This window comes from Saccopteryx leptura, chromosome 3 (genome assembly GCF_036850995.1).
Source record: "Saccopteryx leptura isolate mSacLep1 chromosome 3, mSacLep1_pri_phased_curated, whole genome shotgun sequence".
In the NCBI taxonomy this organism is placed as follows: domain Eukaryota; kingdom Metazoa; phylum Chordata; class Mammalia; order Chiroptera; family Emballonuridae; genus Saccopteryx; species Saccopteryx leptura.
Genome location: NC_089505.1, coordinates 228,097,251 through 228,109,760, shown reverse-complemented (window position 1 = coordinate 228,109,760; position 12,510 = coordinate 228,097,251). Strand labels below are relative to the sequence as shown.

The following is a 12,510-nucleotide window of genomic DNA, read 5'->3' as shown; positions in this document are numbered from 1 at the left end:
GAGGGTGAGGCCTGCCCTAGGACCAGGACACCCGAGTTGGAGGGAAGAATCAAATGGCGAAGGGAAGACAGCACTTGAGGAGTGCTCACTCGCTCCTGAGACCCCTGGGGTCAGGGAGAGGGGAGGTTCTGATCTGAGCAGCTTCCCCCTTACCCAGGCCGCCTCCTGAAAAGCCCATCGTCCTGTCTCTATGACCCCTTCCTTTGGCCATGGTTTTTAGGGTAAGAAAAAGAAGAGGAAGAGAGAAAAGCAGCTGTCGCAGACGCAGTCCCAGCAGCAAGTCCAGGAGGCAGAGGGTGAGTGCGTCTTAAGGCGAGCACTGCCTCATCTCTGCCTTCCGCTGTCACATCTGCTCCTGCCTGCGTGGTGCACCTGGGTCTCTGGTGGACACTGCCAAGTCCAGCTCAGCCGTGGGTGTGCACAAAAGGAAGGCGCTGCAGGACTTAAGAAAAAACCCACACAAGACATAACACACAGAAAAATATGAGTACAGGGGGCTCCCAGCCTCTAGGACTGAGAGCCCAGATCTCTGCAGCCTCATCGTATTTATTGGTCTCTTTGCTCATTAAGCAGAGTAGCAGAGCCTGGGTTCAGGTGCAGAGAAGGGTAATTAACTAATGGTTTTCGGTATGTAAGAAAAAGGCCATAGGGATCAACTATTTTCCTTTAAACCAGTGGTAGTCAACCTGGTCCCTACCGCCCACTAGTGGGCATTCCAGCTTTCATGGTGGGCGGTAGCAGAGCAACCAAAGTATAAATAAAAAGATAGATTTAACTATAGTAAGTTGTTTTATAAAGATTTATTCTGCCAAACTTAGTGAAAATCCAACATAAAGTACTTGGTAAGTAATTATTATTATATGCTTTAACTTGCTGTAACTCTGCTTTATAAATTTTATAAAGTAGAGTTACTTCCCTACTTTATAAATCACCATTACTGTGGAATCGGTGGGTGGCTAGAAAATTTTACTACTAACAGAGATACAAAGTGGGTGGTAGGTATAAAAAGGTTGACTCCCCCTGCTTTAAACAATCTGGCCAGTGCTTGCCGGGCAGCGTTCTGCCCCCACAGGACTTGGCGTTCCAAAGTCCGCACCAGACTTGCCTCAGGACCACAGTCTATTTCCCGGCCATTCTCCCACAGACATAGTGACAGTGCTATATTACAACAGCTGCCATTTTCAGGGCCTCTGCCTCCTGTAGACTGAGTAGGTGTTACCATTATCCCCTTTTTAGAGATGACCAATTAAAAGGCTCAGAACAGTCAAAGGATTTTCCCAGTCACTGTGCTTGTTAAACGGTGGAGGTAGAATTGGATCCCAGCACTTTCTCACTTCGAAGCTTTGGCATTTTTGAGTTCACTTCAGGTGTGTCTTATTTGAGGGTTAGGTTTGGAAATCAGTGCATAAGGTAAAAACTAAATGTAGTTGAAATTATCTTTGAAATGCCCTTAGGAAGGCGGCACATTAGAGACTGACATCTCTCATCAGTGAATCCCAACAGGATCCGCTTTGCCTCCGATGTTTGGTCGGTCGAACACCAGAGGAAATAGTTCGTTTCAGTTTGGGGGCTACTTTGTGCCAAAAATATGTGCACCAGAGCCACACCTAGCACAGACATGCTCACACCGTGACAGGCACTAGGGCCTGCCTCTCGTCTCTTGCTCACCCCGGACAAGGGCAGAACTGCTGCCACCCGCTTCCTTTCCTTCTTTTTTTCTTCCTTTCTTTTTTCTTACAGCTATATAATTTGTGTATTCATCTACATATCAGTACACATAAATAAATTATGCTTAACAGGTGCCACCCTATCTCTGACTGTACCATAAACTAAAGATTTTTAAAGCAAATTGAGTGGAGATCCAGCCCCAAAATGATGAGGTTCAGGCGATAGACTGAGCTGTCTTCCCCTCCGGTCAGATACGGAATCACTCATGGTCGCTGTGGCATTGCCCCTTCTCTGTGCTCTCAGCATCCTTGAATGAAGAAGCTTCCTAGTCTTGAGAGCCTTAGACATAACTTCAGGGCCCCACTTCCCTCCCTGGAAGGATTTTTGTGTTTCCAGAGAAGGTAGGTACAGCCAGGGCCCCTCTGCAGCCCCTGCCTCACCGGAGCTACCAGCTGCTCACTCTCCCTTGTGTTTTTCCTCTAGGTGCACTGGCCTCCAAAAGCAAGAAGCCGTGTGTTCAGTACCTGCCCCCCGAGAAGCCCTGTGACAGCCCTGCCTCTTCCCACGGCAGCATGTTAGACTCTCCAGCTACCCCCTCTGCAGCCTTGGCCTCCCCGGCTGCCCCTGCTGCAACCCACTCGGAGCAAGCCCAGCCCCTCTCCCTCACCACCAAGCCAGAGACCCGGGCCCAGCTGGCTCTCCACTCGGCTGCCTTCCTGTCGGCTAAGGCCGCAGCCACGTCCTCTAGCCAGATGGGCAGCCAGCCCCCGCTCCTCTCCCGGCCCCTTCCCCTCGGCTCCATGCCCACAGCTCTGCTGACTTCTCCCCCCTCCTTCCCAGCCACACTCCATGCCCACCAGGCCCTCCCAGTACTCCAGGCCCAGCCTCTTTCCTTGGTCACCAAGTCTGCCCACTAAGCCGCCCTGTGACCTATGCAGGCTGTCAAGTGACCCATCTAGTAGTAATGATTCAGAAGAGGAAGAAAAAGGAAACTTTATTGGTCAATATTTGACCACTCTGGACTGTTCTGTAAAGTAGCTGGTAACAACAGCACTTTACATTTTTGTAGATGTAACCAGTAGCAATCTTAAGGCTTTTTTAAAAAACAACAAAACCCACACAAAAAAATTTCTTTAAAAGAGAACTGAAAAGTAGTGTGTCATTCTTCCCATACATGCAGTGGTGGATGGACCTGGGCAAAAGACCCCCTTCTCTCTACCTCTGATACTTGCCTTCTCCCTCTTCTCGTCGTCCCCACAGGCCCAGCTCCCACCCCCAGTCTGCATGGTGGCCATTGCTGCGGTTTCTAGCCTGTTTCTTCTTCATCTAGACCCTGTTGCTGGACATTTCCTTTATCTTGCCTGTTTTTCTCCTTTGCTCAGCTCCACGGTTCCTGCCTTGATCTGCCTTGTCCCCTGCAGTGCAAGGCTGTCCCCATGTGAGGAGACACGTTGCCTGGCTAGTTTCCACCAGCACCCCCTTTCCCTTAGTGGGCCCAAACCCTCCAGCCTCCAGCTTCTGATGGGGAAAAGGTCCTCTGAAACCATTCTTCCCTGCACTTAAAGGGACTCAAGGTGCCCGCCACGTCCTTAGTGACAAAGTCTGTGTTCCACCCCTTTCCCAGTCAGTCTCCCCTCACAGTCCCAGCGTGGCAGGCAGGAACTGCTCCAGGGACTGGATCCTGTCACCTGGGTCAGTGCTAGCTCAGTCTGCCAAAGTTCTAAAGACCCTCCGCCCTCCCCCATCACCTCACATGCTTCTGTGTGTATTTCTTTTTGTTTTTATGGGGTTTTTGGAGCAATTTGAACTCCCAATAAGCTGTTTATTTTCACAAAAGAAAATAAAATTGCATTTGCAAGACCTTTTCTGAGTATTGTATTTCCTTTGTGGAATCAAATTCCCTTCTTCATACCACGCCCTGTGCTAGAATTTTGTGGACATGCAAAGAGGATTAGCACTTATTGGAGAGGGATAAAATACATGCCTGACACTAGCAGACAAATCCAGCCCAGCCTCAGATGTACATCGACCAGTCAGTATCAGTAACTGAGGTCCAGAGGGAGGAACCCCTTTGCTTCCATTTGCATTACCATTGCCAAGATGTGAGAGCTGTCCTTTGTCTGCTTTGCATAGTATCTAGCACTGTCAAATTTTTTGTAACAGCTTCATTGAAATATAGTTCATATAACATATACAGTGTCTGCAACAATATCAGGCCATAACTTTTTCCAGGCCGAGTTCAAGGTTCTTCTTGTAACCTCTTGCCATGCCAAGTCAATAATGCGTAAACAGGCCCTTGCCGGTTGGCTCAGTGGTGGAGCATCGGCCTGGCATGCAGAAGTCCCGGGTTCGATGCCCGGCCAGGGCACACAGGAGAGGCGCCCATCTGCTTCTCCACCCCTCCCCCTCTCCTTCCTCTCTGTCTCTCTCTTCCCCTCCCGCAGCCGAGGCTCCATTGGAGCAAAGGATGGCCCAGGTGCTGGGGATGGCTCCTTGGCCTCTGACCCAGGCACTAGAGTGGTTCTGGTCGCGATGGAGCGACGCCCCGGATGGGCAGAGCATCGCCCCCTGGTGGGCGTGCTGGGTGGATCCCGGTCGGGCGCATGCGGGAGTCTGACTGCCTCCCTGTTTCCAGCCTCAGAAAAATACCAAAAATAATAATAATAATAATAATGACTAAACATATCACAATGTTGTAGTGATCTTTCCAAAACTCTCGAAGGGTTAGAATTGTATTCTCAGTCATCTCAAAGCTGTGGCGGAACAATTGCTTTGTGTAAACCTTTTTAAAGTTGGAAATGACATGCTGATCCATAGGTTGCAAGATTGAAGTCGTGTTGGGTGGGAGGTAGAGGACTTTTCACGAATTTGAACTCATCGAGAATGTCATCTCAAGACCAGGTCGGTGGGCTGGAGCATTTTCAAGGATTAGTAATGCTTTCATTGGGAGTTTATTTTCTTGAAGATATTACTTCACTGCAGGACCAGAGACGAGATTTACCCATTCAATAAAAAACTGCCGCATAACCCATTCCCTAGCATTGGCGCGCCACATAACCTGAAGTTTTTCTTTAAGAATCTTGTGAGTCTTAAAGGCTCGAGGATTTTCAGAATGATACACTAGCAGTGGCTTTACTTTATGTAAGAATGAGGCAGCACTCAAACACCAGGTGTGCAGGCTTTATTAGAGGAGAAAGACTTGCCGGGGCACTCCTCCAGGAGAAATGCACCGAAACAGACTGAGGCAAAAATTTATTAAGGTGGGGAGAGCTTTGAGCAAGTGTGCGTTGCATCAGCAATTCTGGTATGCTTCCTTCTGCAGTTTTACAATTTTGTTTCTCATTGGGGCAGTGGACCAGCTTCCTAGAACTGTTCTGCTTCAGGGGCGGTAGTAAGTAAGTAGGGTAGGGTCAGATAGACAAGCGGAACAGCAAAACGGCAGTTATGGTAAATTCATGTATCTATCATTTCTCAACTCTGTGGTATGATAAAAGAAAAAAGAGGTGAGGGGAAGAAAAGGGTATGAGGTTCAGGAAGGAGGTTTGTCTCGGACCGGCCATCTTCTGGAGCTACTTCCTGCTGTTATCCCTATTGGGGCCTCCTTCGTGGACCTCTCCCTGCAGTTGGAGTAGGGGTTGCAAAAGCATTTGATTGTAGGTAATTCTGGAGATTTCTCTCATTCGGGCCTGTAGGAACTTGATAAAGAAAGGGGGAAGCATTAAAATTAGGCACAAAATTATGGGGTACGTTAGGAAAGAGGGAGGGATCCTTAAAGGAAATTTAGACAGGGGTATGATGTCTAGCTATGGATGGATGTTGAATGTCCCAAACCGACAGGTCTACTAGAGAGGAAGGAAGGGGAGGGGAGAGAAGTTGGGAGTCAGCATGTTGGGGTGATGAACCACTGGCCAACAAAAGGAGAATATTGGAAAGTTGCTGTTGTAATGTTTGAGTAGAATTGAATGGAAATAATTGGAGTGTAGTATTGAATTTAGTTAGGATGTCTCCTTGTATTGGAGTGGGACATTGTGGAATAACTAGAAATTGATGTGTGAGTGATGTCTGGTCTAATATGCAAGTAAGTGGTAGAGTTATAAGAGTGCTAGTGCGTAGACCTGAGACCCCCAACTATGAAAGTATTGGATAGACTCAGAGGTCCTCTGAATTCAGGGAGGGTGGAGTAGGTGGCCTCGGTGTCTATGAGGAAGGAGATTTCCTTACCCACTACACGAAGTTTTTCTCCTCTCAGAACTGTGACTGAAGTGGGGACGCCCCCTTCTCTCACCAGTCTTCTCTACTGTGGGCTCCTCTCAGTCCAAACTGTCCAGCCAGGGTCCCCTTGGCTATGTCCTCAAAAATCTCACCCAAGCCTGACCTGTGGTGGCGCAGTGGGTGATGCGTACCGGGGCCGGTGTCCCAGGGCCTCCTCAGTCCTCCGTTGCCAGGCCTAGGAAATCAGTCACTGACTGGGTATTAGTGGGGAGGTTTGACCCGATCCCTCTCTGGTGACTGGGGCAATCGACTCCCCAATGACCCTCCTGGTGACAATGTGGGCAAGGCCCTGGTGGTGGACTGGGATTAGGGCATTGCTTAGCCCAGTGTCCAGATTGGTGGCACTTAAAGCAGGGACCTGGCGGCCCGGATTTGGAAGACTGACCCTGGAAGGATTTGGTTTTTGAGCCTGTAGTAGGGTTCCCTTGTAGGGCCTTCGCTAGCATTAGGTAATTCTCTTGATCCCTGTTCTGTCTTTCCTCCTTCTCCGTTTCCTCCCAATTATTGAAGACCTTAAAGGCTAGATTTAAGAGGTCTCTCTGGGAAGTCTCTGGCCCATTCTCAAGCTTCTTAAGCTTGTGCCTGATATCTGGAGCAGACTGTGAGATAAAGTGGGAGTGTAGGAGGGTGGCCCCTGCTGGAATTGTTGGATCCAGGAAGGTGTACCTTTGGAAGGCCTGTGAAAGGCGTTCTAGGAATTCCCCAGGATTTTCTTGGGGCCTTTGAATGATTTCCTTAATTTTGTCATAATTAACAGCTTTATTGGCAAGTTTGCTGAGAGGGCCTGTTGTAGGTAATCGTTTAATCTCTGAGTCTGGTGGCAGAAATTGTCAAGATCTCTTAGGATATTGTAGTCAAAGGTTCCATTCTCTGGCCAGTGGGAGTTGTTGTCTAATTTATATTGTGGCCAGGCTGTATTACAGAGGAAGATGATTTTTTTTGGTTTGAGATCAGACAGGCCAAGTTGGGTGAGATTTTTTTTTTCTAATTCTTTTTTAATATTTTTATTTATTCATTATAGAGGGGAGAGAGAGAGAGAGAAGGGGGAGGAGCAAGAAGCATCAACTCCCATATGTGCCTTGACCGGGCAAGCCCAGGGTTTTGAACCGGCAACCTCAGGGTTTCCAGGTTGACGCTTTATCCACTGCACCACCACAGGTCAGGCTTGGGTGAGATTTTTGAGGACACAGCCAAGGGGACCCTGGCTGGACAGTTTGGACTGAGAGGAGCCCACAGTAGAGAAGACTGGTGAGAGAAGGGGGCGTCCCCGCCTTCAGTCACAGTTCTGAGAGGAGAAAATCTCTGTAGAGAGTCTCAGACAGGAGGTCATCACTCCAAGGCTGAGATCCCGGCAGTTAGGAGAGGGGCCTGGCTAGACGCGCCTAGACTTTCGTAGAAGTCCATAAAGGAGTAGAGGCAGACCACCCGTAGATATGGGGTCCCAAGTCAAAACCGTCTGACCAGGAAGGGGTGTTTTTAGATAGAAATTTGGAGGGCAACTGGGGAGGGGGAGGGAAAAACTCCTTACCTCCTGATCCAGCAGGGGTTCAGGACAGAGTTAGACTGCCGGGCAATCAACCTACAATTGCTTGTCCAGGCTTCGTTTGGACAGCAAAGAGGGATCGTCCGGGCAGTTAGTACCCTGTCCCGGGTTTCGGCACCAGATGTAAGAATGAGGCGGCACTCGAACACCAGGTGTGCAGGCTTTATTAGAGGAGAAAGACCTGCCGGGGCACACCTCCAGGAGAAGTGCACCCAAACAGACTCTGAGGCAAACATTTATTAAGGTGGGGAGAGCTTTGAGCAAGTGTGCTTTGAGTCAGCAGTTCTGGTATGCTCCCTTCTTGCAGTTTTATGATTTTGGCTTCCTGAAACATTTCTCCTTGGGGCGGTGGACCAGCTTCCTAGAACTTTTCTGCTTCAGGGGCGATAGTAAGTAAGTAAAGGTGGGGTCAGATAGACAAGCGGAACAGCAAAAGGGCAGTTATAATAAATTCATGTACCTATCACTTTAAAGTCACCGCTAGCATTTGCACAAATGCAAGGGTCAGACGGTCCTTCATGGGTTTATGGCCTGGCAGCTTCTCTGCAGTGATGAAAGTCCTCCGGGGCATTTTTCCCAAAACAATCCTGTTTCATCACAGTTGAACACTTGTTGGGGGATGTAGCCTTCCTTTGCAATAAGCGCAGCAAAACATGCGATGTACTCCTCAGCTGTCTTAACGTCAGCACTCGCAGCTTCACCATGCCTCACCACCAAGTGGATGCCAGATCTCTTCTTGAAATTTTCAAACCAGCTGTGACTTGCCTTAAACGTATCTTCTGCCTCTTTTGAGGTTGATGGTTCTTTCTTCTTCAAGTCTCCATAAATAATATGTGCCTTATTGCATATACAGTCTCCATCACTGTATCTCCTGCCAGCTTTCTCTTTCACCCACACCAGCAGAAGCTTCTCCATTTCTTCATGGATATTTGTCCTTAATTGGGACAGAATTGTAGTTCCTTTCACTGGATTTGCGCTTTTGATGGCATCCTTTTGTTTAAGGATGATACAAATTGTAGCTGTATTATGGCTTTACAGCCTTGCCAGCTCAATCACTCGTACACCACGCTCATGTTTTTCTATTATTTCTTGCTTTACTTCTATCAACATCATTTTCTTCTTCTTCTCACAACTGTCCTTTACACTCACTTTTTTCGGCCCCATGGTAGCACACAAAAAAAGTTAGTTAAAAATGCAAAAATGATGCAAGAACGAGTACAGTGCACGAGATTCGACTTGATTCTGCGGGTAACACGTGAGAAAGAACAAGAAGCTGATGTTGTGCTGCTGATACTGGACCCGTGTGCCAACACGCCAGCTAGCAGCAGCTTCCTGAATCACGACTCATATCTCGGAATTTCGCTTGGATCTCGAACAAAAATATGGACAGAGTCGCAGCTCGTATCTTTAAAAAAATAAATTCGTATGTTGGTCTGCTCGTATCTCAAGGTACCACTGTAATTCACTAAGTGTACAACTCAATGGTTCTTAGTATGTTCAGAGTTATGTATCCATCCTAACAGTTGATTTGAGAACATTTTTTTTTCTTTTTTTGTTTTCTGAAGTTGGAAACAGGGAGGCAGTCAGACAGACTCCCGCATGCGCCTGACCAGGATCCACCCGGCATGCCCACCAGGGGGCGATGCTCTGCCCATCTGGGGCATTGCTCTGTTGCAACCAGGGCCATTCTAGCGCCTGAGGCAGAGGACACAGAGCCATCCTCAGTGCCCGGGCCAACTCTGCTCTAATGGAGCCTTGGCTGCGGGAGGGGAAGAGAGAGACAGAGAGGAAGAAGAGGGGGAGGGGTGGAGAAGCAGATGGGCACTTCTGTGTGCCCTGGCTGGGAATCGAACCTGAGACTCCTGCACGCCAGGCCGATGCTCTACCACTGAGCCAACTGGCCAGGGCCAAGAATATTTTTATCACCTCAAAAGAAGCCTTATATGTATCCTCAAGAAATCACTCTCCATCCTGGCCAGATAGCTCGGTTAGAGTATCGTCCCAAAGTGTAAAGGTTGCTGGTTCAATCCCCAGTAAGGGCACACAGGAATAGATCAATGTTCCTGTCTCTCTCCTTCCCTCTCGCTAAAATCAATAAATAAAAATTTAAAAATAAAGTCACCCTTCATTTCCTCCAGCCTACTAATCTACTTTCTCTGGATTTGTCTATTATGGACATTTCATTTGAGTAGAATAATACACTATGTGGTTCTTTCTCACTGACTTCTTTCAGCATATTTTCAAGGTTGATCCATGTTGCAGCATGTAATTTTAAGAAGTTTAATTTTTAGCAAGAGAGACAGACTGAAAAGGAGAGGATGAGAAGCATCACCTCATAGTGGTGTCACTTCAGTGGTTCACTGATTGCTTTTCATATGTGCCTTGATGGGGAGGGGGCTCAAACCAAGCCAATGACCTTTAGGCTCAACCCAGTGACTATGGGGTCACATCTGTGATCCCACGCTCAAGCTGGTGAACCCGTGTGCAAACTGGATGAGCCCACACTAAAGCTGGCAACCTTGGAGTTTCAAACCTGGGTCTTTGCCATCCAAGGGCTTCAAACCAGGGACCATAGGATCATTTTGATGATCTCATACTCAATCTGATAAAACCCGCACTCCAGGCCCTGGCCGGTTGGCTCAGTGGTAGAGCGTCAGCCTGGCGTGCAGGAGTCCCGGGTTCGATTTCCGACCAGGGCACACAGGAGAAGTGTCCATCTGCTTCTCCACCCCTCCCCCTCTCCTTCCTCTCTGTCTCTCTCTTCCCCTCCCGCAGCCAAGGCTCCATTGGAGCAAAGTTGGCCCGGGTGCTGAGGATGGCTCTGTGGCCTCTGCCTCAGGCACTAGAATGGCCCTGGTTGCAACAAAGCAATGCCCCAGATGGGCAGAGCATCGCCCCCTGGTGGGCATGCTGGGTGGATCCCAGTCAGGCGTATGTGGGAGTCTGTCTGACTGCCTCCCCGTTTCCAGCTTCAGAAAAATACAAAAAAAAAACCACCAAAAAAACCCACACTCCAGCCAGCGACCTCAGGGTTTTGAACACAGGACTTCAGTGTCTCAGGTCAATGCTCTATCTACTGTGCCACCACTGGTCAGGCAGTACTTCATTTTTAAATTATAGTAAGTATGATATATACAACAAAACTTGCCATTTTAATTATGCAAAGTGTACAATTCAGTAGCATTAATTATATTCATAGTGTTATATAATCATGACCACAAACTATTTCCAAAACTTTTCATCATCCCAAACAGAATCTCTATAACCATTAAGCAATAAATAACTCCCTTATTTCCCCTCCATCCAGCCCCTGATACCTCTAGTCTACATTCTGTTTCTGAATCTGCCTACTCTAAATATTTCATATAATTGGAATCAAAACATTTGTCCTTTTATGCCTGGCTTATATAACTTAGCATAATGTTTTCAAAGTTCATCCATGTCACATATATCAGATTTTTAAAAATATTTATTTATTGACTATTTTAGAGAGAGAGGAAGGGATGGCAAGGAGAGAGAGGAACATTGATCTGTTCCTGTATGTGCCCTGACTAGAGGTTGAATTGGCAACCTCTGTGCTTCCAAACAATGCTCCAACCAACCAAGCTATTTTGAACCTTGATAAAATAATTTAGTCTTCCTTTTCCTTTTTATGAGTACTTGCCAAGTTTTTTTATTCTTTTGGATATATAACTTTTCTTTTTTTAAGTGAGAGAGACAGGGACAGAAAGACAAGATGGGAGAGAGATGAGATGTATCAACTCATAGTATGCAGCACTTTAGTTGTTCATTGATAGCTTTCTCACATGTGCCTTGACCAGAGGGCTCCACTTGAGCCAGTAGCCCCTTGCTCAAGCCAGTGACCTTTGGGCTCAAGCCAGCAACCATCGGGTCATGTCTATGATCCCACGCTCAAGCTGGCGACCCCAGCACTGAAACTGGTGAGCCAGTGCTCAAGTAGGATGAGCCCGCACTCAAGCCGGTGACCTTGGGGTTGATTTCGAAACTGGATCTTCAGCGTCCCAGGTTGACACTATCTACTGCGTCACCGCTTGGTCAGCCTGGATACATAACTTTTTAAACTGTAGTTAAATACATACAAAATTCTCCATTTTAACTATTTTTAAGTGTACCACTTAGTGGTATAAATGTCATTGCATTTATAACATCTTGCAACCATAACCACTATTGATTTCCAGAACTATTTCATCATCCCAAACAGAAACTCTGTACCTGTTAAGTAATAACTCCCCATTCCCTTCCCCACCCACACCTTACGAGCTTCTAAGCTACCTCTGTCTCTGACTTTGCCTGTTCTAGGCACCACACATAAATCGATTCATACAATATTTGTCCTTTTGTGTCTGGCTTATTTCACTTAGCATAATGTTTTCATGGTAAGGAGCCACTGAGCCACTTCACCCGCAGGTGGTGTAAAGTACCAAAAGCTACAGAATTAATATTAATATTTTGGGAGGCTTGAAGAATATTTTATTAATTTGGGTTAAGGTGTGCAGAGAAATTATGAGAATAGTCTCTGTACTTTGTGATTGGCATTGTATTGTAAATGCAAAGGGGAGGAAAACATGGATCCCCAGACATTCCAACACACCTGTGGGGAAAGGGGTGAATGGCTAGCCAGGTGCAGGAAGAGAAAAGCCAAAATAAACCTTTTCTTATAGCAATGAACCATTTGCGGGTATTTGTCCCCATGGAAACTACCTCTCCAATGTAAATGCGTGTAGTTAACATGTGTGACTCTGGACAGAGAAATAGCAGTTGAACACTAGATAATATGGGAATGCCTTTTAATATGTAAAAAGATATCTTTCTGCAATTGTGTTGACTTGTAAATTTTGTTTTCTCCAAAATAATGTATGGCTTGCAAATTGAACGTGGTCCTATCATGTTAAAGGACATATGACTATAACCAATAGTGGTAAGGGGCTCCTAATTACAATTTTTACTTTTGTACTTCCCACTTACAAAACTATAAAAACTAGGTAAAACAAAGGGCCAGCACGCTC

At 46.9% G+C, this 12,510-nt stretch overlaps 1 protein-coding gene across 1 annotated transcript in view; it reads left to right on the top strand.

The window, feature by feature from the left end:
• The window catches only part of TCF7L1 (transcription factor 7 like 1), a 169,514-nt gene extending 165,986 nt beyond the window's left edge, over positions 1-3,528 (top strand). Inside the window, exons 11-12 of the mRNA XM_066377805.1 lie at positions 221-296; positions 2,152-3,528. Of these exons, the coding sequence (XP_066233902.1) occupies positions 221-296; positions 2,152-2,585 (510 nt within the window). The 3' untranslated portion in view covers positions 2,586-3,528. The remainder of the gene's footprint in view (positions 1-220; positions 297-2,151) is intronic.
• Positions 3,529-12,510: the final 8,982 nt, after the last annotated feature.